This window comes from Rhineura floridana, chromosome 13 (assembly GCF_030035675.1).
Source record: "Rhineura floridana isolate rRhiFlo1 chromosome 13, rRhiFlo1.hap2, whole genome shotgun sequence".
NCBI lineage: Eukaryota > Metazoa > Chordata > Lepidosauria > Squamata > Rhineuridae > Rhineura > Rhineura floridana.
Window position 1 is genome coordinate 35,865,470 of NC_084492.1, and position 26,914 is coordinate 35,892,383.

Below are 26,914 nucleotides of genomic sequence, written 5' to 3' on the forward strand. Positions count from 1 at the left end.
GGGGGCGGCGTGCGCGGCACTCCAGAGCGGGGCGCGAGGGGAGCCTCCGGGAAGCCCCGCGCGAGGCGAGCTCCCCATATAGGGCTTACGGAAAGTTTCCAAAACTTCCTTTGCTGAAGGCCAGTTTTGACTCCTCGCTAGCCACGCCCCCTCCCTCCACTTTCCGCCAATGGCGGCGGGCTTCGGGCACGGCCGGGCCAATGGGCGAGTCGGAGGAAGGCGCCGTAAGGACACCGTGGGCTCCTCCGGGAAGCGCGGCCGCGACGACCGGCTCTTGGGGCGCCTTCTCCTCCCGCCCTCCTTGGAGGGGAAAGGGGGGATTCTCGGGCGCGGGATGGGTGTAGCGGGCGAGGTGAGAAGAGGTGCGATCGTGGGATCCAGCCTCGCTCGAGCTGAGACTGAAACCCAGACGCCCAGCTCTGCGCGACAGCGTCGGGTTTCTGCGTGGAATCTCGATCTCTGCTAGAGATGGGGAGTGGAGCCCCCAAATCCAAAAGGCTCCTTTTAAAAAACGATTTCCTGCCTCAGCAAATCTTACAAAAAAGAAAGAAAGGCACAGATTTTCCTTTTCAGGATATTCGGCTTTTCATTCAAATCTCCCCTCATTCTACGCCAATAATAGCCAGAAATGGTCGCCAAGGTAGCCTGTTTCCTGACATTCGTAAAGGGAGCGGAAGGCAGCTTGCTCCATACCGAATTTGGGAACGCTTCCCTCCACCTGGTGCTCCAAATCCCAAATGGTTTGCATTGCAAAAAAAAAAAAAAAAAAGGAGGGAGGGGGGAGAGGGAAACATTTAGAATTTCTCTCAGTTTTGTTAAATGGCTTTTTAGGGGATCTTTTGACACCTCTGTCCTAAACTCATTTAACACCTCAGTCCTAAATACCTGAGATTAACCTCCAAAAGGAACCTGTTCTGACGGCTGGGGCTCCGTTTGGAATGAATTTCTGTGGATTTCAGTTGAACTTTTTTACACCTTAAGGGTGCTGGAGAAAGGTACAGATATTATATTTTAATTTAGATTTTTTTTTTTTTAAAAAAAGGGTTGAAACTGATTTTGTTAGACTGATGAACCCCTTCCTCCCCACTCCCCTCCCCTCCCACCCCCTCTAATGATTTCATTAGAGGCAATCAGACTCGGTTAATTAGGGGCGCGAGCCTGTAGCCTAGGTGTGATTTCCCACCCCCCTTTCCGGAGTTGGGCGAATTTTCAGTCGCTCAGCGTAGGAAAACGCTGCAGCATGGAACGGGACAGGGCAGAAGAAACCGCAATTACGAAAAATCTGACAGTCAATGTTTAAACTAAAATCAAACCCGTTCACATTTACTCCTCCCCCCCCCCAATAAATTGGCTTCTTCAACAAAGTCGCTGTCCTAATCTTCAAGGAATGAGATTGCAGCGCGCTCCGTGGAGGGATAATCTGAATGTTTCACAGTGCGATTCCTAGGCGCCTTTTTCAATCCCCCAACCATCCAGGGGGCTTTTTTCCCAGGTAAGTCTAGCGCTGGAAAATGAGGCAGAACATTTAGAAGCGGGTTAAAAAAGTGGGGGTCTGGAACAGTTCATTTCTCTATCCCGAGCTTCTATTTTACTAGGTGCAATTTATTTCAATTCACTGATTTCCAATCTTTAAAAAAAGAGAGAGAGAGAAAATATGCCTTAGAGGAAAGAAACGGAGTCTTCAGTCCATTAATAAGACAAAGGATTTTTTTAGTCGGGTGCTATTTACAGGATGAAAAGATTTGAGGCAGGGTTAGGACTACTAACACACAGGTTACTGTGGAGTTAGGAAGGCCATTTGTGAATGTATTTGAAAGGGTGTCAAAATACCGACAATGATCTCCTATTTTTTTTAAAAAAAAAAATCAACAAGAAAAGTATCCACCTCTCTTGAAGTATCTCTAGAGATTTTGAACCTAGATTCTTTTTTTCTATTTTGGGGATGTGAGGGAGATATAAAGACTACGTCTGTCTTTTGGAACACACTGATATGATGGCCAACTGTTTAAATGAAAGGGTATAAAAAGAGTGAGACATGAACGGTAAAAATTAAAATGTAAAAAATCATAAATCAGTGTGTGGGCTTTTTCTTGTCCTGAGATTTCTCGGAAGCCCTTCTATGGAGAATTCCTAAAATAAATGTTGCGGGGAGGGAAAATTGCCGAGGCAATGTAGAAATATGAAATTAAGAATATTTCAAATATTCTTGAAATATCCTCTGCCCGTTTTTGTTTCCTTTAATCCAGCAAACAGTTGCAATTAAACCCACTTTTCCAATAGCTGACCGAGTATAACTGAAAATGTGAAACATTTGCTACGGATTTGGCGTTCAGGCAGTGCGGACAAACTGAATTCACAGAAAGGAGACAGCCCGGCCTTCTTAATGTATGAAAACCAGACACACCAGTAAGTATCTTAAAAGAAATAGGAAAGTAAACCGGCGGGGAAAAGATCTCCCCTAATTTTTTTTTTTTGAATAATTGCTCCTGTTTTCTGTTCCTCTACCCTGGTCCTGAAATTCCTGACTGTTTAATTACGTTACCAAAAAAAAGGAAATATAATTATTTATGGCTCCTCACAAAAACAAGCAAGCAAACGAAAAAGAGGAGGGAAGGGAAATAAATAACTCCCACACACCTTTAAATAAACTCCTACCCGAACAATGCTTTTGTACCTCTGATTCACTTATTTGGAGCTGGCAGCATCTGATTGCTTTATTGTAAAAGAGGAAGGAACGGAAAGGAAGGGACACCAGTTACTGATCCAGCGAATCTTTCAACTCCTGAGAGCAAGCTTTCCAGTAATGCATGTCGCTTCTTAGGGTTTCCTATTATTTATCTAATCAAAAGTAATTTCAACAGATGTTGCATAGGCCAAGTGGCGTTTACCTTTACATAGATCGCTGCCTTTGTCCCCTAATGAATATTGCCATTGCTGCAGTCTTCGAGGGTAAGGATGCGGCTATCTTCTCATTGTTTGTCGGAAAAGACAACAGTAATCATAATGCCTATTGCTCTGTCTGTCGAAGCATCATCGTTGACTCCAAGCTCACTCTCGGGCATTTGGTGCCCTCTCCAGGCTGAAAGGGTGAATTGGAAAATGCCCTGGGAAAGCCTTCAGGCTGCGGGATGGCGAAAATGGAGACAGCGGCACCTTGTGGATTAACCGCATCGGTGCGCACGTTCCAGACTACAGACTGCAGTCGTATGTACGTTTTTCCTGTGAAAGTAACAACCATTGAGCAGAGTGGAAGCGTGAATATACATAGGATTGTGCTGCACATCTTATTTATTTATTTATTTATACCCCGCCCTTCCTCTAAGCAGGAGCAATTTTCCCACTCGACCTCTGTGTCTACAAATAGGGGAAAGTGAAACAAGGATAGTAGCATTTGAAATGGGCTCCTACTGGGAGGAAGGGCGGGATGTAAATCAAATTGATTGATTGATTGATTGATTGATTGATTAAAAATGTAAAGGCTATAATCCCTTCTCACTTAGGCAGCAATCCAATACACACTTACCTGGGGTAAATCCCATTGAACCCAAGGGAACTTACTTCTGAGTAGACCTGTATTGGATTGCAGCCTTGCTTGGGATGGAAGCAAGCTCCGTGCATCTGAGTGATTTGTTCCCCAAGCAAACGTGCATAAACAGGATCCAGGCTGTAAATTTTAAATTAAACGAATCATTCTAGCAAGTGCCTCGTTTATTGCCAAATTCTGAAAAAGCAAACGCGTTTATTCGTTTGCAAGGACAGCAAACAAGGGATCTTGAGGCATCTCTCAGGAGACTCTCCTAAAGAAAGTGTGTGCGTGTGTGTGTTGATTCAGAACGACTGTCTATACGCTAATTTTAATCGATTAATTAATTGGCTGACACACATACAACTAATCGAATAAAATGTATTTAATTGGGCGACAACATAGTATTAATTAATACTCTTCTGTCCCACTCTTCAGTTTTGTGATTCCAAGCCGCTTATAGAATGTGCGTGAAAGTTCTGCACATTTTTTTCCACACGTTATAAACTGCAACGCTTAGAAGCCATTTCTGACCCTCTCTAGCGTCTTTTTATTTTCTCCCAGTGGTAAGGAATGAAACATCCAGAATCTGCCCCTTGGCTTTAACTTTGCAGTTTGCAACGTTCCCTAGGAGCTGCATTGCAAGCAGCGCATTTGCCAGCGCCGGTGTTCCTTGCTCCGCGTTCAGCCTTGTCCCTTCTGGGCTCCCGTAGTCCGTGCAAACCCGTGGAGCAAGCGGTAGTGGGCTGCAGAAGGCGGAGCGACAATGTAACTGACAGGGTGGACTCCGCTAGTTCTGACAACTGGTGCTGTCAACCCGGCAGGCAGACAGGCAGGCATGGAGGTCGCGCAGCAAACTGGCAGTCCCGGTAATTGAGGGGGGGGGTTGCTTTTGAAGAGCAGTAGTGGGTGGAAGGAGGAGGGGAAGGATTTTTGCTCAGGGGCAGAGAGCGCATGTTTTGCATGCAGAAGATCTGGGTGCGATCTCTGCCAACGCCACTGTGCAAAAGGTGAAACTGCCAGTGTGGTGTAGTGGTTCGAGTGTTGGACTGGGACCTGGGAGACCAGGGTTTAAATCCCCACTCAGGCTAATCTATCTTACAGGGTCGTTGTGAGGTTGAAATCAGGAGGGGGAGAACCATGTTTGTATGCCACCTTGAGGTCCTGGGAGGAAAAGTGGGATGTAAAATGTAATAATAAATAAATAAATTGTGAGAGCCATCAAAACTGAATTCGTAGCCGCGTTTGGTTGCTCAGATAATGCTGCGACGAGGTTGCTGCTGCCACTGAAGGGAGCATTTTGATCTGTGAAAGTGACATGCTGGTGCCACTGAGCCCTTGTTCCTGTGGCAAGAGGGGGCTGGCTCTACTATGAAGCAAGCAAGGTGAGCCAAGAATCTAGGGTGGTGTTTAGGGATGGCAGAGTCCCCCACATCCCATTATCGGGTTGTCCGCCAAGCTGCCCTGCCCTGTAACTGCCTTGCTTGCCAACCAGCCAGCCAACTTTTGCTTTGCCTGCCTCCCCCTTAGTAAGAAGACTGCCTGCCTCCTCTGCTGTACTTGCAGATAGGCTATTCCTGTTAAACTTTCATGGGGGGAGGGGCGGTGGTGGCTACTGGGCGTGGCCCACTTATGCATTCACCGGAACTGCAAATAAATCAACTGCAGAAGTGCCGAGGGAACCTGAGCATGGGTTTCTGTATTATTATTATTATTATTATTATTATTAATCACTTGTTACCTGAAGGTCTCCAAGTGACTTACAGCATACATTCCAAATTAATCTGCAACTGGTGTGGTAATGGAAACTGTTTAACAGAGAAGCTTTTCACTACTACTTTATTAAATGAATAAATAAATAAATAACTACTCTGCTCGGCAGCAATCCTAACCCCATTTATCTGGGAGTAAGCCCCGTTGAGTTCAATCAGATTTACTTCTGAGTGGACATGGTTACTTCATAAATTAGAGTAAACCCACTGGGTCTACTCTGTAATTTCAATGGGTCTACTCTGAATATGACTAATGTTGGATTTTGCCCAGGCTTATCTGAAAAACTTCTGTGTGAATACATCCTGACTTTTATATTTTCTTCTTTAATGCTGTGTGCAAGGAGTTTCCAAGTGGAACATCCGCCATAAAATTTGGGATTACATGGAAGCCAATAACTTGGCTGATTTCCCAAGACCTGTCCATCACCGGATCCCCAACTTCAAGGTATGATAGCATCCACCTGAAGTGAAAATTCAAAGTACAGGACCTCTCTTGAAACCTTAGTTTTATATATTGCTTATTCAGAGCTTGGAAAAGTTACTTTTTTGAACTACAACTCCCATCAGCCCAATCCAGTGGCCATGCTGGCTGGGGCTGATGGGAGTTGTAGTTCAAAAAAAGTAACTTTTCCAAGCTCCGTCCTTATTATCAAGAAATATAGAGCAAGATGGTTAATGGTTTCAACAGTTTTTGATGAATCCTGAGAGCAAGTTTTTTTGGAAACACAGCATTCTTCATCATGCTTAGAAACTGAGATGAAAACAAACAAAGAGAAAAATGTTGATTTTTGCAATTTATACATATGCAAATGAATGTGTGTGGGGGGGAGCTCTTTACTGATCCTCGTGTCTGCTTGATAATGTCACCTATCATGAATGGCATCCATCCATACTTGCAAAGTATTGTTGCAAGCCACCCCAGTCTCCAAGTGGTACAAGACTTCTAGGGGTTCCTGGTCATACCCAGGATTTGGTTCCCTTGGGAAGCTGCTCTGCAGAGACTATGGTGTCTTATAGATATATGGGTTATTTTCACATATTCACAGCCTGAGCATAAGATGGAGTGGGTCTCAGCATTAACAATCCAATAGATCATGCTTTTTCATCAGGCTTGTAGGGAAGGCACCCCAAAGCCATGCTACAGAGAACAGGCCTCTCTGCTCCTAGTTCCCAGCTTCTTCTCAAGACGAGGCTAAAAAATACAAGCCTTTCCTTGGCTCCAGGATGGGGGAAGGAGGTCCCCTTCCCTGAAAAGAGTTCCAGTAGCCACAGGATCTCTCTTGGCCACACCCCTTTGGATATGAAAATTGCCCATTCAATAAATCCATTATCACACAGGCTGACCTGGCTAGATTATTAGATTAACAAAAGAAACGAGTCTGACCACTGGAGTGGGATTTCTTCCACTGCAGATGCCACTTCGATTCAAGGTTACAAATTTGAAGGAGACCCAAAGAAATCATCTATCTCGACCCCGAATCCCATAATAGTATACCATGCTGTGACCAGCTACTGCAAGTGAAGCCTTATAGCTGGGATGGAAAATCTGTGGCCCACAAGAGGCGGTTATTGTCATTAATTCAGCTTATATCCCACCCTTGCTTCTGAAGGAGCCCAGTTGTTGAACTCTCATTAGCCCCAGCCAGCATAGCCAATGGTCAGGGATAATGGGAGCTGTAGCCCAGCAACATCTGGAGGGCCACAGGTTCCCCAGATCTGCTCTAGCTAGACCTTAGGAAAAGTGTGCCACTATCTTACTTTACTTTACAGCTCGAAATGGTCAAGTCTGCCCTTGTAGTGGGAGAGAGAATACAGAGGGAGGCAATGGTAAACCCCCTCTGAATGCCGCTTACCATAAAATCCCTATTCCTAGGGTCGCCATAAGTCGGGATCGACTTGAAGGCAGGCCATATCAGTATAACAGTCATAGAGAATCCTGGGAAGCATAGCTTGTTAAGGGTACTGACTTCACAGAGACACAATTCCCACTATGGAAAGTCCATTTCCATTTCATGTTTTGCATGCAGAAGGTCCCAGGTTCAATCCCTGATGGCATCTCCAGGTAGGGCTGAGAGAGGAAATGGAAATGGACTCCTTCAAGTTGATCCTGACTTATGGCGACCCTATGAATAGGGTTTTCATGGTAAGCGGCATTCATGGTTTACCATTGCCTCCCTCTGAGGCTAGTCCTCCCCAGCTGGCTAGGGCCTGATCAGCTTGTCACAGCTACACAAGCCAGTCCCTTCCTTGTCCCAACTGCCAGCTGGGGGGCAACTGGGCTCCTTGGGACTATGCAGCTTGCCCACGGCTGCACAGGTGGGAGGGCATGTAACCCCTGAGCCACTCCCTGTGGGGGTGATCTTTAGCTGGCCCTTGATGCCCAGGAGATATGAGTGGGGATTTGAACTCACAGACTCTGGACTCCCAGCCAGGCTCTCCTCCCCACCCTCCCTGAAACCCTGGAGAGCAGCTGCCAGTCAGTGCAGAGAGTACTTAGCAGGACGGACCAATGGTCTAACTCAGTATAAGAAAGCTTCTCCTGTTCCTTAGGTCTAGGCCGGTTGCACGTATCACTAGGAGCCCCCGCTGATGAGAGATCTCTTACCGAAACAGGGTGCGGCCCATGCCTCCACGAGGCTTCCAGATTTGCAGGAGTTCCCAAGTGCCAAGATAGTTAAAGTCAACCCCGATGCCCCTCAGAAGGATGCCCGCTTTTTAACTCTGGAAGTGAGTATGTTGTCTTCCCACTCTCTTCCCTGCGTAGGGATCTTTCCAGATGAGTGACCCTCTCCAAACATGGGATGCCTTTGAAAAAGCCAGGGAGGTCAAGGTGGATCCTGACAAACCTCTAGAGGGAATTCGGCTGGCTGTGCTCCAGGTAACCAGACCTTCTCTCTGAGGGGTGTTTTCATATGCTCAGCACTGGGTGGGTCCTGGCTCAGATGAAGAACACAAGGAGTTCCTGCTGGATCAGGTCCAAGGTTCATGTAGCCTAGCATCCTGACCTCACAGAGGCCATCCAGATGCCCGTGGGAAGCCTGCAAGCAGGTCAGGAACACTGCAGCAGTCTCTTAACTTTGGATTCCCAGGAACTGATATTCGGAGGAATTTTCCCTCTGAAAGTGGAGGTAGAACATAGCTAGTAGCTACTGATAGGCTTATCCTCCATTAATTTGTCAAACCTTCTTTTTAAGCCTTCCAATTTGGAGGCCACTGCTACAATCAGCGTCTGTGTTGGAACTGCTTTTTAGTGCTTTTTACAGCTTTGTTTTAGACAAAAGATGTTTTTAAAGCTTTTTTTAAAAAGAGATATTTTAGTGACCTGTTGATTGAGCATTCCTCTTGATTTATTTGCAGGGAAATTGGGCAACATTGGCTATTTAGGGTTGAATCCTACAAAGTTCTCCTCAGAGCAGACCCACTGAGGTTCTCCTCAGAGCAGACCCACCTAAGTTAGTCATGTCTATTAACTTCAGTGGGTCTACCCTGATTCAGAATAGCACTGGATACAACCCTTAATGCAAATTTCTGCATCAGTTTCCTTATTGCAGAAAGTCCGATCTTTTGGGGAAGCGGGTTTTGTTGTGCAAGACTTCCCCAGTCAAGTATACCTGCTCAACCTGAATTTACTGGTATGTGGCTGAATCCCACGGAAACATAGCGACAGTATGGCTGGGGACTCCCTGAGTCCCACTTTCCATTCCTTATTCCTTGTTCTCCTTGTCTCCTCTTCTTGCAGGCCAGAAAAACTCTCTTGGTGCCAACCCCACGTCTGCGAACAGGGCTATTCAACAGGATTGTCCCTCCCTCTGGAGCAACTAAAGAGACTTTAAAAAAATGTGCCACCTCTCAGGTAAGAATGGCAGGTGGGAAGGGGAGGAGGGAGGAGGAATTTGGTTCCTTGGTTAACCGATTTCTACTGTCCTTCAAAAAGACTGCTGAGCGTCAAGGAGACCACTTGGAAATGGCAGGAAGGCTACAGACAAGCCTGTGCCAGTTTGCTAGATCCGGTCAGATATCTCTGTTACCTCACCATCTTGATTTTTTTTTTTTATGAGTAAGTGTGGACAGCAAAACATTTCTGCTATTCAGGGCCAAATTCACAGCATCCCTTGTAAGGAATGATTTGGTGTTAGGGGGATACTGTCCTGTGTATACTATAAAGTGTGGCTCTGGCGCCCTCTAGTGTTAAAGCTGGCTAAAGCTGGTAAACATTATGGGAAATTTGAGTTCCTGTGTTGTCTATTTTAGCAAAACCAACAAAGCTTCTTGTTGTGACACCTTTCAAAGAGTCCCAGATTTATCATGTGGCATAAGCTTCTGTGGGCTAGAATACCACTTCATCAGATGGTGTAGAGTTTAGAGTGGTGGACTAGGACCTGTGTGACCAGGGTTCAAACCCTGCTCAGCCATGAAGCTCACTGGGTGACATTGGACCAGTCACTGTCTCTAATCCTACCTCAAAGGGTTGTTGTGAGGTTACGATGGGGGAGGGGAAGAGTCAAGTATGCCCTCTTGTGCTCCTTGGAGGCAAAGATGGGATATAAATGTTGTGTGAATACTAATAATACTAATGCTATGGGTGTGTAAGGGATGGGGGAACATATGCAGTGATGTCAAATAGAAGTAAACACCAAAAATACCATCTCTGACTATTACAGTAAAAGCTTAAAAGTGTTCTTATTATTACATTTATATTCCACCAGGGATCTCAAAGGTGGCATGCGTGGCTCCCCCCATTTCCATACTATCCTCACAACAACCCTGTGAGGTAGGTTAGGCTGAGAGACTATGACTGACCTAAAGTCACCCAGCGAGCTTCAGGACCATGTGGGGATTTGAACCCTGGTCTCCCAGATCCTAGTCCAACTCTCTACCCACTACGCCACATTGGCATGTAGGCAAAATGACCATCCAGAATAGCAAAAACTGATGGGAAGTAATGTCACAACCCCAACCTCATCATCAGTCTTTATTACAGTCAAAGACCAGCCAAACAACCCCAGCCTTGCTAAGTTAATAAATACCCATAGAGGAACAGGAAACCTTTATCATGATTGAAGCCGCAGGTGACAGAGCTGAACTACTTGATTAAATTGCAATTCAGCAACTTGGTGCTGGAGGCTCACTTTGGAGTTGCTTTGTTCGAGAATGGCCACGTTCAGGTCAGCAGCAGAACGGAAGCCCTTATATTTCTGAAACAGGGATTGGAGATGGGATTTCGTTCAGCCTGAAGTTCCCCAGCACTTCAGAATCCCCAAAGAATAACCTGGCAGGCTTCCAAGAAGAGAATAGAACCGGCTGTTGTGGATATAGGAGGCTTCTGTTCTCTCTAATACACTATTGTTGGGGTGGGGGGGATTTCTGGCTTGCATTTACTAACTTCTGGGAAGATAGGAACATAAGCAGGTGCCTTACACCAAGACAGATAATTGGTCCATCTAGCTCAGTATTGCTTACACTGACGGGCAGGGGCTGTCCAGGGTTCCAGGCAGAAGACTCTCCCAGCCCTCCCTGGAGATGCCATCGGGGACTAAACCTGGGACCTTCTGCCTGCAAAGCAGATGCTCTAACCACTGAGTGATGGCCCTTCCCCAACAGTAAAGCAAGACTGGAGCAGTCTCTTAAGGAAGCTGCCTAAGACAGAGTCAGACAATTCGTCCATCTAGCTCAGTATTGCTTACACTGACTGGCAGCGGCTGTCAAGGGTTTCAGGCAGGAGTCTCTCCCAGCCCTACCTGGAGATGCTGCCATTGGGGATTGAACCTGGGACCTTCTGCGGGCCAAGCAGATGCTGTCTCGCTGGGCGATGGCCCTTCTCCTAGTCTCCTCTTCCTCCTTGATTTCTGTTCTTTTTTCCCCAGGGTATCAGGGATTACAGTGTACCTGTAGGACTAGATGCAAAGGTGCAAGTGGACCTGGTTGTGGTAGGATCTGTGGCTGTTTCGGACAAAGGTACATGGCAGGAAAAGGTGGGATTTAAAGTTCAGCTTGTCGCCAGAGAGGAGCAGATAGATACTGGCACATGATGTGGGCTTGTACAGTGAATGATATATTCTTTCTGCTCTGAAGCTGTTATCCGTAATAATTTTGTAATTTTGAAATCTATTATTATTATTATTATTATTATTATTAATCCACCCTTCACCCAAAGGTCCCAGGGTGGGTTACAACAATATACAGCATTGAAAATAATTAACACAACCTAAAAACAACCTAAAATCACAAAAAAGTGTGGGTCCTGAAAATATATGGCTGAGGTGTCAAAGACCAGGGTAAAGAGGTGTGTAAACATTTGCAGATGTTCATGCACTTTTAAATTATATTCCTGTAACATAGGGGTTTACACAAACACAACAAAAGTGGGTTTTGCAAGCCCATGTGGTAGCTAAAAAACTTACACTTTGTGCCTGGAGAAATAAACACCCACCGTCTATTATGCAGTGGGCTGCCATCACTGCCTTGGCTACACTGGACCATATTTTATGCAGGCATCAATTTTGAATGGATACCTATTTGGATATCTGGAGGGCTTATTATTATCAACTTACAGGCTTAACGAGATGCATGTGCTGGTGGCTGTTGTATCTGTAATGTAAACTGATGGTGGTTTATTGTTATGATTAGCAGTATTCCTATATTATTTCTTTTTCTTTATTTTTTACTTTTGCACCTTTTAATTTTTTTTATTTTGTTTCATTATTTTTCTTTGTTTTTTTCTTTCCTTTCATTTTTAAATTTGCAAATACACAATTAATAGAAAAGAATTCTAGGCAGATAGCCCTAGGTATCAACTGGCACTATAATAGCTAAATGGAATGGAACCTCGCATGTTTAGAGGCAGTGTATCTTCCACTGAATATCAGTTTGCGGGGGGGGGGGAACATGGTGTGGGAAGGCCATTGCCTTGTTGCCCTGCTTGATGGCTTCCTGGAGGCATCTGATTGGCCACTGAGGAAAGGAGGATGCTGGACTAGATAGACCATTCCATTGGTTCTTATTAGCCATGATAGTTAGGGTGGAACCCCCATATACCAAGGCCCTGCCCACCAACCTCAGTCTGCCCTCAGCCAACCCCCTCCAGCTTGCCTCTCTGCTTGCAAGCAGTCTAGGGAGTGGAACTGCCTGTCAGTGTCCTCAGTCTTAGTGTTGCCCTTGGAGAACTCAGCAGGGAGGAGGATGGGGGCAAAACTTGAATGAGTTGGCTCTGCATATGATTGGCTCTGGCTCCACCTACTGTTGGCCTCCCTGCCTTCCACCCTACCAGCCCCAATGGGCAGAAGCCACAACTGCATAAGCCAAATTTGTACAACTGAGATATATGATGCAAGGACTTTCCAGAACTGTAGGTGGCAGGCACATTCTTAGAAAAGGCACCCCTCTCTGTCACTCTCTCTGACACGTGCACACAGAGAAATTTTTCTTCTAGGATGTATAAAATTATGCACGGCACGGAGAAAGTGGATAGAGAAAAGTTTTTTCTCCCTCTCTCGTCACACTGGAAATCGTGGACATCCAATGAAACTAAATGTTGGAAGATTCAGGAGAGACAAAAAGAAGCATTTCTTCACGCAGCACGTAATTAAACTATGGAATCTGCAAGAGGCAGTGACGGCCCCCGACTTGGATGGCTTTAAAAGAGAATTAGACACATTCATGGAGGAGAAGGCGATCAGTGGCTATGCTCTGCCTCCAGAGTCAGAGGCGGTGTGCTACCTAATACCAGTTGCTGGAAACCACAGGAGGGGAGAGTGCTCTTGCACGCAGGTCCTGCTTGCGGGCTTCCCATGGGCAGCTGGTTGGCCACTGTGAGAACAGGGTGCCGGACTAGGTGGGCCATTGGCCTGATCCAGCAGCCGGGCTCCTCGTATGTGCATCATCTGAAAACAAAGCAAGCACATTTTCTTCAGTAGAATTGTTTCATTCATATGCAACTCTGTGTGGATTTAACTGATGGATGAATCAAGAAATCAAGAAAAGTTCCTATGATGACAATTCCCTATAGAGCAACGGCCATTGCTCCGTAATAAGTACCAGCTTTGCATGCAGAAGGTCCCAGGTTCAGTCCACAGCATCTCCAGGCAGGGCTGGGAGAGTCTCCCTGCCTGACGCTCTGGAGAGCAACTGTCAGTCAGTGTAGACTAGATAATATGAAGCTAGATGGACCACTGGTCTGAGTCAGTATAAGGGGCTTCCTATGTTCCTATGAACTGACTTAAGTTTTCTTCATTCAGGTGGCTTCCCCAAAACTATGGAATTCCCTCCCACAAGAGGCAGTGATGACCACCAACTTGGATGGCTTTTAAAAAGAAGCAGACAAATTCATGGAGGATAAGACTACCAATGGCTACTAGCCACAATGGTTATGTTCTCTCTCCATGGTCAGAGGCATGCTGCTAAATACCAGTTGCTGGGAAACACAAGTGGGGAGAGTGCTATTGCACTCGCCTTCTGCATATGGGCTTCCCACGTGGCATCTGGCTTGCCACTTTGAGAACACAGTGGTGGACTAGATGGGCCTTTGGCCTGATCTAGCAGGGCAATTCTTGCTGTTGAAAGTAGAGCACCAATACATGTTACAAGTGACCTGAACTGGAAGTGGCTGAGAGAGTAGAGAGAGACCTTTCTGTCTATCAAATTACGCCTCTAAAGTGTTGGTTGTTTTTGCAGGGTTTGCCCATCCCCTTCCTCCCTCCTCTTACTGTCTTTGTTCTCAGTTAGTAATGGCTCCCTGATTGCAGGCCATATGGCTGCTTCAGCTTGTATAACTTTACCTTTCTGTCATAACAAACCTTAAATGTCTTCATTCTTTCAACTACCAGTCTTAACAGACCAGTTATATATTGCAGTGGAGTGCAGAAATATCTACACATATAATAAAAATGTGAGCATCACACTTTGCAGTTCGCAGCACCATAGACAGGTGGCGCTCCAGCCCCAGCCCCCTCCACCATGAACACTTCCAGCCCCCTCCACCTGCATGCCACTCACACCACCCGTGACCACCTGGCAAGGCAGTGGTGGCAGCCCTGGCGAATGAGGAGGCAATCTAGGTGTGGTGGTGGCAGCAGCCTGGGTGGGTGGGTGTAGCAGGAGGCTGGTGGGCTGCCTAGGTGCACTGCATGGCAACAGTGTTTAGCGGTGGCATGGGAATAGACAAGGCAAGTGGGTTGGTGTGGAGTGGGATTGCCTGGGGGTGGGATGGAGGTTGGCAAGTAGAGGGAGCGGGAGGCAGAGCTCCCCTAATGAGTGAGGGAGTGAGGGTGTGAGTGAGTGTGTGAGGGAGTGAGGGTGTGAGTGAGTGTGTGAGGGAGTGAGGGTGTGAGTGTGTGTGTGTGTGTGTGTGTGTGTGTGTGTGTGTGTGTGTGAGGGAGTGAGGGTGTGTGTGTACAAAAACTCAACACTTCTGTTCCTATTACATCCATGTGGTCATGGGTGCTCATTTTCTCACTGCAGGCTGGAGGATTGGGAAAGGGGAAGGCTTTGCAGACATGGAATATGCAATGATGGTCTCCATGGGAGCTGTAAGAGAGGACACAATAGTTGTCACGGCCGTTCACGACTGCCAGGTAACAGCAGCATTGAACTGGGGTGACTCACTTCCTGACGGGGAATGAATTCCTGGGCTCTGTGCATAATCTGATCTAGGAAACAAATAAATAAATGGAATTAAATTTCTGGGCAAAAAAGTGGTGGTGCAAAATCAGATGTGGAGATTGCTACATGTTCTGCCAAGTATAAACACTTTGCAGAATTAAATTCTGCTCCTGCAGATCATGGTCAGGGGCCAAGAGACAAGTTAAGAGAGACCTGCCCCCAAGCCTGATTTCCCAAATGCAACAGCCTCTTTGGAAAACAGACTTAGAAGCAAGATCATCTCTAGAAGCCAAAACAAGTGCCATTCAGGATCCTTTGGAATGAGGCGGGCAGATTTAAATTGCATGATTAACTCTGTCTCTTATATTTTCTCTTCTCTGGATCAAAATTCAAATGTATGTTCTAACAAAAGGAGAAGAAGAATTTGAGGGTGCACCAGGTGCCCACAACTTTCTTCATCTTTCCACTAAGCTTGGTCTAACTATGGTGGGAGTTGGTGTGTCAGACCCAGGTTCAAATCTTCACTCACCCCTGAAATTCACCTTGGGCCGGTCCCTATCTCTCAAGCTAGCCTAAGTTGTCGTGAAGATAACACTGTGTACTCAGGGAGGAGTGAGAAGAGCCATGAAATCATTTTAAGGAATGCAGGATATAAATGTAACAGATAAATAAAATATGTCTGTTTCCACCCTTGCCGTAGGAATTGCTGTCCTCTGTGGGAGGTGTTAAGAGGCAGAAACTGCAAGGAGGAAGCTACTAATTAAACTTCCAGGGGAGCTTTTCAGAGTCAAGCTCCCATCTAAGCAACCATCCCAGAGGATCTTGGAGATGAGAAGGGCTCTTTATAGCCTGACAATATAATGCCACGTTGAGTGCTGTGTGGAGCCACCTGCAGTTTTAATTCCACTTCCAGCTGATTAGAGAAATCAGTAGTAGAGAAACAATCCCAGAGTCCCATTGGTTGTCACCTTCATTGGTCCCAATTTGTTTCTGAGTCCAACCCAAAGTACAGGCATTGACCTTTAGAGTCCTAAATGGACCAGTGTTTTAATTCCACCTCATGTAAAAGCAATCCTTTGCCCCAGTGCTAAAGGGTTCTGAGTTTGGAAGCAACCTGTGGACTGGTGATATTTCTCCTCTTCCTTATCATAGGTGGTAGACATACCGGAAGAACTTCTGGGTGACCATGATCTAATTGTGGATTACATCCTTACCCCAACAAGAGTGATCAAGACGGGGTGCAGATGCCCCAAGCCCCGAGGGATCCTCTGGCACAAGGTAGGTTGTCTCTTCCGCAGCAGGCACTTAGGGATGGTAGAAACGTATTTCAAGGGTCTTGCAGTGCATTAGGTGCTCTTAATGCTGATGAAGGTAATATTATTGATATTGATATTAGATGTAGAACCAGGCATGGACATATTGAGTTGTTTCCACCAAAGTTACATTCTGAGTAGACCCTCTGAAATTAATGGACCTAAATTAATCATGCCTGTTAACTTCAGTGGGTCTACTCTGAACTGGACTAATGTTGGATACCAACTTTTACTTAATCAGAATTAGCAGAGCTACAGTGTCTATCGCTTAATTTTCTGCAAAAACTAAACAATTTTTAAAAGTGCCCATGATCAGGCAGCATATTTTTTTTAAAAAAATAAAAGGCAAGTATTATTTATTTGTTTTCAGTATCTATATATCACCCTTATTTATCCATTTTCAATATATGTATATCTAACATATATGTGTGTATGTATATATAATAGTATATTATGTGTATGTGTATATAATGGTATATATATACCCTCTTCTTTCAACAAGCCTTTTAAGTTGAGACCTTATCCTAGTCTGTGTCTGTGTTGGAATTGCTTTTTAATATGTTTTTAAACCTTTTAAAAAAACCCCAATATATTTTTAATTTTTTTTGAAAAAAGATGTCTTGAAAGCTTTTTAAAAAAATGTTTTTAAAGTTGTTTTGTTTTAATGTATTTTAAAGTCTGTTTTTATGATGTTTTAAAGTGTTTTTAGTGCTTTTGTTTGCCGCCCTGGGCTCCTGCTGGGAGGAAGGGTGGGATATAAATGAAATAATAAATCAATAAATAAGTAAATACCATCCGATAACAGCTGTTCTCTGTACTTTACGGCACTTGCAAAAGCTGTGGATAGCCAGTCTCTTCTTCAGAGGCATTTCCCCCACCCTATTTCTCATATACTTAGGGAGGGAAGGGGTGCCTCTTCTGAATCATGCCTTCTCTAAAAACAAGTTTTTTGTTTGTTTGTTGCTTTTTGCAGATATAATTATCAATTCACTGATCAGACTCAGATGACTAGGCACCACTGTGGTTCAGAGGTTAGATCAGGTGGGAGGGAACTTTCAGCCCTCCAGAAGTTGCTGAACGACAACTCCCATCAGCCCCAGCAAGTGTGGCCAGTGGCCAGGGATGATGGGAGTTGTCGCTCAGCAACATCTGGAGGGCCAAAGGTTCCCCTCACCTGGGTGAGAGTATTGCACTAGGACCAGGGCAATTCAGGGTCCAAATCCCTTCCCCCTACTCACCTATGAAGCTCACTGGGTGACATTTGGCCAGTCACTGCCTCTCAGCCTAACCTACCTCACAGGGTTGTTGTGAGGATGAAGACCTTTGGAACAGATAGCCTACTCTGACTAGTGGCAGCACTCCTGAACCTCAGGCAGAAGGGGAATGGGAGCCAGACAACCCCCCACTCGTCAGCACCCATTCCTTTATGTCAGAGGTGGGGAAAACATTTTCCAGCCTGAGGGCCACATCTTTCTGGGCAACCTTTTGAGGGCCACATACCAGTGGTGAGTGGTTCCAGAGGCAAAATTGGAGGGAGCAATGAATGTAAATTTTGCCTTTGGTACAGTAGGCTAATTTGCATGCGCATCCACATACACCCCTCCATCCGGCAAGGAACAGGCATTATCAGAATTCAAGGACACGTTTGCACCCAGGCAAAAACATTCAAGGAAGGTGTGAAGTAGGGCCAGTGAGGGGTCTTCCTTAGTGAGAGGGGTCTTGTTTGGGGAGAGGCCCAAGGGCCAGATAAATAGGCCTGGAAGGCTGCATTTGGTCTGTGTGCGTGAGGTTCCTCCCTTCCCGCTATATGGTGCAGCCGAGCTTTATTCATGTTACTTAATTAGCAAGATAAAACAGTGGCAAGTTCTGAAGTTCAGAGTCCCTTCATGATAGTCACACCACGCCCCGTTCTAAGATTATACAACCTTCCAAGATTATAGAATAATCTGGCCAGGTCTGAATACTGCTTTCTGCTTCTCTGTTCTTGTTAATGCCTTCTCCCACAACCAACTTCCCTAGGAGCTAATTGGCATGAAAGGGGAGTGTGTAAGCTACTGAGAAGAGTCTTCTCAGTGGCTTACACACTCCCCTTTCATGCCGATTAGTCTTCTCAGTGGCTGAGACACCTCCTTTCGCTCTGATTGGCTCCAATCATCAGGAAAAGACCAGTAAACATGTTAGACTTTTCCCAGAGCCCAACACACTCCCTATCCTAGATGACTACACCCTTGTGCATAACAACAACACCAACAACAACACCAACAACAACACCAACAACAACACCAACAACAACACCAACAACAACACCAACAACCAACCACCAACCACCAACCAACCACCAACCAACACAACAACCACCAACCACCAACCAACACAACAACCACCAACCACCAACCAACACAACAACCAACAACCACCAACCAACACAACAACCACCAACCAACACAACAACCAACACAACAACCACCAACCAACACAACAACCACCAACCAACCACCAACCAACACAACAACCAACCAACCACCAACCAACACAACCACAATAACCAACCAACACAACCACAACAACCAACCAACACAACCACAACAACCAACCAACACAACCACAACAACCAACCAACACAACCACAACAACCAACCAACCAACAACCAACCACCACCAACAACCAGCAGCACCAGCAGCACCAGCACCAGCACCACCAGCACCACCAGCACCACCAGCACCACCACCACTACCAGCACCACCACCACCACCAGCACCACCACCACCACCAGCACCACCACCACCAGCACCACCAACAGCACAAACAGCACAAACAGCACAAACACCAACAAATTTTTGATGGATATAGCCTAGCTTTGATAGAAGGCTGGGCTAGGGGAGAAAAGACACTTCAGCTTAAGCAGTTTGTGGAAAAAGAAGCAGGACTCTCCATTTTTTAAAGGGTGTTATTTATCTAGTGATAAGAGCACACTTACTACCACCCACAGAGAACAAAGCGTGGGTCTGCTGTTTTGTGTTTTTTTAAAGTACATAATTTTTGATTGATTATCTGTTTTTAACTTTATTTGATGTTTGAATTTATACAAAAATTGGAAAGAAATAGGAGGGAAAAGCACAATATTAAAAGACCAATAACAGAATGATAAATAATTGAACCATTAACAGTTTAGCAACTTATACTATCATACAAATAAAAATATGAAAACTTGCTTAATAACAATATTAATAAAATACTTATCAATATTATGTTAATAGAACAAGGTGTATGAGTAACCATTTTAAGATTATAAATTTTTTACTTTTGATTTATAGTTGTGGTTTATAATTTAAAAATTTGGGAAGAAGTACAATCTTATCTCATGTAGAATTGAAAAAGGGTTGCAGCTAACCTCCTTCTGCTTGCTGTTTCAAAGCTCTTTAAACATTGCCCATTCTTGTTTGAATCTGTTTATTTTCATTGTTAAATACTGCCAGGATCTCTAGGAATAAAGAAAGGGTCAGGAACAGTGGATGGAGGAACATCACAGTTTGAATCTTCAGGCTGCTTTGCAGATGTGTGTTCATCACTTTTATAACTGTAGCATGAAAGGTTGATGCTCTGTGTGTGTGTGTGTTTCCTTGTGCAAAAGAATTCAAGCCCTCCAGGTGCCTTGCTGCAAAATGAAAATGGTTGTAGCAAAATAATGAGTCGGCAAGCAAACCCAAATGCAAATTAATCAACTAATATACAACAGTACAATGTTCTAAAACTGGCTGGCTACCAGTAGTTGTTGTTCAAGGCTCCAGCTTAGTCTGGCATCAAAAAGATAGTAATGGTCATGCCAGCCAAATCACTACCACCAGGGCACCACAACAGAGAAGGCCCTGTCGCCAGTAACCACCCACCATACCTGTGTCAGGAATTTCTGGAATTCTATGCAGCTCCACCATGAGGTGCGTCATGGAACTGCAGGTGGTGGTCTCTGTGAAGTATCTTCTGGCCCTGGACTGACTCCACCCACCTTGGCTGACCATTTGGATCCTCTCCAGCAGGAGAGCCTATAAAAGGGCTCCCTGTTCCAACTGAGCCTTGCTTGAGCCACATGCTCTTTCTGAACAATGACATCTTCTTGCATCCATGGTTATTCTTTGGTCCTGACCCCTGGCCTGCTCCTCAGTACGTTCTCCTCGATTCTCCTCCAGACCTAACTTACTCTTTGGTCCTGATGCGTGGCTTGCCCTACAGTTCCTGGCTCACCTCAGGCTGCTGCTCACGGCCCACCCTGACACCTTTTCAGTGTTTCTAGGAAAAAGGACTAAAACCTCAGAGTGTGTGGATATATTCTTTTCAGCTTGAGAACATTTGCTTTTAACTTGAGCCTTGTGTTCCATCAAGCTTCAGCAGAAGCCAGAAGATGCAGCTGGGCTTTTCCTCTCACCCGCAACAAGTACCACTAGGCCCCACCTCATCCCATGTGGTCCTCTTATGAGCAATAGTGCTGTGGCAGGGTCCCTTCATGATAGTCACAGCCATGCCCCTCCTCCCTTTTTTGATGCTAGGTTGAGAATGAGATCCTTGTGAATGCATTCTCCCACAACAACAGACGCCTCTAGGAGCCAATCAGCATGAAAGGAGGGGAGTGTTAGCTCCTGAAAAGAGTCTTTTCAGTGGCTGACTCACCTCCTTTCACTCTGATTGGAGCAGGAAAAGACAAGTAAGCATGTTAGAAGACTCTTCTCAGCAGCTAACAGACTCCCCTTTCATGCTGATTGGCTCATAGGATGCTGAAGACATAGGGACTCCTCTGGGACCCTACTCCCAAAATGTTAAGGGTTCTAAGACCTCTTGAGGCCCTGGATGACTACACCCCTCCTTAGGAGTCCATTGCTGTCAGGAACTGTTGGACATTTCTGCAGCTGCCCCATGTGCTGATTCACTGAAGTACAGCTGGCAGGATTCTCCACAAAGTACCTTCAGGCCCTGGTCTGACTCCACCCACACAGACTGGCCATTGGGTCCTCCTGAACAGGAAAGAGTATATCAGAAGGCTTCCTGTTTCAACTAAGCCTTGCTTAAGCAACATAGACTTCTTGAGCTCTGGCATGTTAGATTCAGGACAGACAAAATAAAGTACTTTTTCACATACTGGTGCATAGTTAAACTATGGAATTTCCTCCCACAGGAGGCTATTTCAGGGTTGTGAGGATTCAGGCAGGCACAGAATTCAGGGATGTCAACTTTTTTTTTTTAAAAAAAAAAGGTTCCAGCCCTCATGGGTTTAAAAGGCAGGCTTGGAAGTTTGTAGGCAATATGGGGGGGCATGGGCATGCATGCACACTTCTGCTATGTTACCGTCGCAGAAGGGTTGTAGTGGGACATTGCACCTCTCTGTCTGAAAAAGGTTAACCACCCCGATCTAAACCAAAACTGGTGTTTTCAGTTGCTCCCAGGACAAAACCCTAGAGCCTGTATTGCAGAAAATGTGTATCTCACAGCAAATCTCAGGCTGAAGCTTCTGAATGCTTTTCCAGGACAGCTCCACAGAAGCCACCAGAGATCACAACCCCAGAGGAAGACTGTTCCTGTGGATTCAAATCATGTGCTGTGCAATGGCAACATGCCGCTTCGGGCTTCCTGGTGCATACAGATGGCTAATCAAAGATACCGAAGTTAGTTAGTTAGTTCCCAGTTCATTATTTGCATAAAAGTTCAAAGCACAACTCAATCAAATATGGCAAAAACAACTGAAGTTTATATGTCTCTGAACCCCAAAGTAAGCTTTGGAATGCCCCATAACATATATCTTCAGGAAGGGTGTGGGGTAGGACTACCCATTCCAGATCAACAATCATTTTCTCCAATCAAAATATGTAGTGTTTGAGCAACACTCATAAATGGGTGTGAATGACAATAATGAATAAGAAACTTGGGGCATGCACCCCACAATACGCTAGGGGCCACCCCAAATCACAATTCCACTCCTTTAAAAGAGGATCCTCTAAAAGACAGCATTGAATTGCCAGCAGCTTCAGCATTGTGAGAAATGAAGCAATGGGCAGACCCCTAGGAGCCGTCCCTTAGAGAGGCCTGGCCTATGGGGCCAGGCTTAAAACGACACTCATACAGCAACTCCCAAGTCTGGCTTTGCAGGGTCCTGGGGTGGGGGCTTCAGTGGATACCCCTTCAGTGCTACCCTTCTCATGTTCCTCCCACCTAGCTTTGATGGCTTCCTTTCCTGGTGTCAGGATTCAGCCTCCATAAATAACTTCCTTGGCCATCTCTGACTCCCCTACTCCTAATCTCAAGCGATATCTGCCCAGCCCTGGCAAAGGACGCTCCCACTCTGACCACCGCCGCTGCGGAACCCTTTCATCTCTAGTGCTGCTTTTCACACTCTGGCAGACAGGAATGGCCTGCAGGGAAGCCTGTATATCAAAAACTTGGCTTCCCTTCTGCTTTTATTTTGCTTATCAGAGAGAAGAGGAGAGATTAAAGGCTGCGATCTTTCTTTGGAGAAAGGATGTGCTCACTCTCACCCTGCTGGTGCTGCCATCTGTTCATGAAGGGAGATTGGTCCATCATCGTTCTCTTTAGCCCAGCCACGGCGCTCTTTCTGGTCAACTAAATTTGGGTGGGAGATGGCGGGGGAACCCTATGGGAGAGTGAGAAAAGACGGAGAATGGATGGATCTTTTATTTACACATACACACACACATACACACACACATACACACACTCACAAATAGAGGTACTTAAAACACACACCAGAGGAAAATGGAGGTACATAAAATGATGCATGGTGTGGAGAAGGGGGATAGGGAGAAACTTTTTTCTCCTTCTCACACAACACTGGAGTAGGAATGGAAAGACCTGTCAATTTTGGTTCTCTCTCTTTCTAATTTTTCTCCCATCTTAAATTTGGTTCTCCACATTTCTGTAGCAATTTGTGTTGGGTTTTTTTAAGAAAAGAATCCTCATGACATTTCCCCAGCATTTTAGTGTGAATTTCTCCTGATAAACACACTTTTGTAGGCTGTTTTGACTAATCTACACATTTCTGCAAGCCGTTTCTTGTCCTGTAATGCATTTTTGCGTGTTATTTTCAACCATATATTCATTTTTATGCACGCTTTCCCCTAACATATGCATGTTTGGAAACATTGTTTGGTTGGCAAACTGCATTGCAAAATTCGAATAAGCATGCATTTGGAAGGATAGCTGTGTTTTAGTTCTGATATTGTTTCGGAAATTGTGACTTTGTTAGGTTTGGCTTGAAATGCTAACTGAATCGGATTTCTTCCCATCCCTGTACTAGAATGTAATGGGATCATCTAATGAAGCTAAATGTTGGAGGATTCAGGACAGACGAAAGAAAGCACTTCTTCACACAGCACATATTTAAGCTATGTGGAATTTGCTCCCACAGGAGGCAGTGATGGCCACCAACTTGGATGGCTGTAAAAAGAGGATTAGACAAGTGGGTACTAGCTATGATGGCTATGCTCTGCCTCCACTGTGGGAGGCATTAATGCTTCTGAATACTAGTTTCTGGGAATTGCATGCAGGGAGACCTTGCAATCAGTTCCTGCTTGCAGTTTCCCAGAAGAGGCATCTGGTTGGCCACTGTGAGAACAGGATGCTGGACTAGATGAGCCTTTGACCTGATCCAGCTTCAGGGCTCTCCTTATGTGTAACAAAATCACCTTATCAGCAATTCTTGCAGTCCCAGCTCCAAAGCATTTCTAAAAATATGTGCAGCGTTGGGAGATCAACATCATCTTTAGCCTCTTCATGTTTTTTTTTTTAAAAAAACAACACCACCCAAATGACATCCTTCCTTTCTTGCTCTTTCAAATCCAGAATCTTCAACCTCCTTCCAGGATCTGGGTGTGGGGACAAATGACAGAACAGGCAAAAGAGCTGCTCTAAAGGGCCATTGTTTTGCCCACAGCACGTTCTTTTTAGAGTGTTTTTCATCCAGGCCTGTATGCCCATTGTAAATCAGCCAGCACTGGAAAAATAAGGCATGATTGAGCAAAAGCAGGTGATTTTTAAGGGCTTCTTTTAAAAAAGAGGACTCCCCAAGGTATATATTTGTGGTGGTTTTTACCCTGGCTGACCAGAAAAGGCTTTTGTAAGATCAATAACAAAAGGAGATAGGCCCTGCCCGCTGGCTTACAATCTAAAAAGACAGAGGAGCAAAAGGAAAAAAGGAGGAGGAGGGAAGAGGAATATAAGCAAACTTGGGTACCAGTTCATGAAGTTAGAAAGCTCTTCTAATGTCCAGCTTGAATAAAACAGTTGGTTTCCATCTCTTCCTCTTCAGTAGCCTCCTGTAGACATTTCCCAAGGCAGGTTCTGGAACATTCCAGGAACAACCGGTGTGATCCACATCATCTCCAAGGGATGTCCCCGCTTAGAGCTTCAGTTTTGTGAGAAAGTCAATATCTTTCAATGATCCTTCTAAGCATGCCATACCTGTCCACAACTAAACTTGCTTCCAAGAAGCAGGACTGTAGGCTAGGCTGTCATGTAACAGGCTGGAGCCTTCCTCCTCCTCAAAGGCAAATCAATGAACTGTCGAGAGCCCTGCCTACCATCAGACAGTGCTATCCTTGACATTGTCCAGCCTTCAGGATGTACTTTGTTTCTTCAGGAGGAAGTGGGCAAACCTATTTTGGAATATTTTTGTGGCATGCAACACGAGATGAGCAGTTTTTCATTCCTATATTCCTAAAACTTTAAGCCAGGAGTAGGGAACCTCAGGCCCGGAGCCAAATGCAGCGCTCCAGGCCTTTCTGTCTGGCCCTCTGGACTCTCTCCAGACCACACCCCCTCTCTCCAGGCCACACCTCTCACTGGTCCTGCTCCACACACCCTGGTTGGAATGTGCCCTTTAATTGTGACAATGCCTCTTGCGTGCCTTAATGGACAGCGAGAAACCTCTCAACGTTTGTGTGGCTGGAATACAGATAGATGTTTTGAGTGTAGAAGCCTCTGGCTTTTGCTCCACATTGAGATCCCACAGTTAAGCCCTGCTAATAATGGCTTAGACTTGAGACAAGTCTGTGCATGCTTTGTGCCACTCGTGGCCTGTGGCTCTGTGTCTCTGGGGCAGTGGAATCCGCTCTGGGTTTTAGCACGAACTTTCAAGGAGCTGTCCAAGGTGCTTTTCATCGAGTTTCCTTGTGGAATGCACAAACGCCATGCTAATATAACAGCTCCTTGAAAGTTCAGACTAAAATGCCACCCTGGGCTCCTGCCGGGAGGAAGGGCGGGATATAAATCAAATAATTAATAAATATATAATAAATAAAACCCCACAGATATGGAGCCACCAGCTGCCACTGCTTTGTGCTTCTCAGTAGCTCAGATGTTGTACCCAGAACAGGCCCTTTCTGAGTCCAGGGTTTGTTATGAAAATTAAAATTATTTTGCATATTTGCTTCTTTATTAATGTTTTAGTCTATTTGGCTTACTTTTCACAATTGCTTCTGCTTATCATGGGGTTATTTCAGAGTGTGACTGGTTGGATCTGCCATGGTGGCAGAAAGAGGGAACCCTGGAATAAAGTGGTGGGGAGGGGGGTTGTCTTCAAGAGAGAGAGCACAGAGGCAACTTCCTTCCCTTGTGTTCTGCACAAGGTTTTTCCTTTCTTCTTTTGCTGTTATGACTTGGCTAAATAAAGACTCCAAATATCTAGAGAGGAATTAAACGTAACTCAAGAGGCATTTGTGTTGGGTCCAGGAGAGATCCATTACGTGAATATGGGGTGGAGCTGGGGGAGGGCCCGATTTGGTCATATTAGCATAGAGTTTGTGCATTTCACAAGGAAACTTGACCAAAACCAGCAAATTGTTCTAAATTGGGGAAATGGAAATGGACTACCTCCAAGTCGATCCCGACTTAGGGCGACCCTATGAAGAGGGTTTTCATGGTAAGCGGTATTCAGAGGGGGTTTACCATTCCCTCCCTCTGAGGCTGAGAGGCAGTGACTGGCCCAAGGTCACCCGGTGAGCTTCATGGCTGTGTGGGGATTCGAATCCTGGTCTCCCAGGTCATAGTCCAACACTTTAACCATTACACCACACACCTCTCTAAATTGGGGAAACAGAGCAAAAGGGGGTTCCAAGCCTATGTGGTGTACTTTAAATGTGACTCTACCAAAGGTCTCCAGAGGACATGTTGCACAGCTGAAAATGTGGCACTTTCTTGGGATTTAGCAGAGATGTCCATTCAAGCATTGACGTTGTACAACAGTGGGCTGGGAACTCCAGTTTTTCACATCGCTAATAACGGGCCTGGTAGCACTAGCTTTCCTAGTCCAGGGCCACTGTGATGTTGTGGTTACAGCAATGGTAGCCAACGTGGTGCCCTCCAGATGCTAATGGAATCCAACTCCCATCAGCCCTAGCCAGCAGATCCAATGCTCAGAGATGATGGGAGTTGTAGTCCACAACATCTGGAAGGCCACAGGCTCCTCACCCTGCAATAGACACTACTGGGCTAAATGGAGCCTGGGGTTTCAATCCGCACTCAGCCATGAAGCTCACTGGGTGACCTTGGGCCAGTCATCACTTCTCGACCTAACTTGTAGAGTAGTTGTGAGGATCTTTTTTAAAAAAGTATGCTTTGTATTGGAGTTCCTCTGGAGAAAAGACAAGGTATAAATAAATGAGCAATGTTTTAGTATGTACATTTTAAACAGTACATGTATAAGTGCCCA

At 45.4% G+C, this 26,914-nt stretch overlaps 1 protein-coding gene across 5 annotated transcripts in view; it reads left to right on the forward strand.

Moving 5' to 3' along the window:
- The first annotated feature begins 4,264 nt into the window (after positions 1-4,264).
- The window catches only part of MTHFSD (methenyltetrahydrofolate synthetase domain containing), a 31,936-nt gene continuing 9,286 nt past the window's right edge, over positions 4,265-26,914 (forward strand). The window contains exons 1-8 of one of the 5 annotated variants that reach the window (XM_061594142.1): positions 4,303-4,392; positions 4,781-4,908; positions 5,637-5,740; positions 8,060-8,173; positions 9,035-9,148; positions 11,160-11,250; positions 14,752-14,864; positions 16,045-16,170. In XM_061594142.1, the coding sequence (XP_061450126.1) occupies positions 5,678-5,740; positions 8,060-8,173; positions 9,035-9,148; positions 11,160-11,250; positions 14,752-14,864; positions 16,045-16,170 (621 nt within the window). In that variant the 5' untranslated portion in view covers positions 4,303-4,392; positions 4,781-4,908; positions 5,637-5,677. Of the gene's footprint in view, positions 4,393-4,780; positions 4,909-5,180; positions 5,217-5,636; positions 5,741-7,390; positions 7,439-7,845; positions 8,023-8,059; positions 8,174-9,034; positions 9,149-11,159; positions 11,251-14,751; positions 14,865-16,044; positions 16,171-26,914 lie in introns of those variants that run through there. The other 4 variants (XM_061594140.1, XM_061594141.1, XM_061594143.1 and 1 more) reach the window with 4 other exon arrangements.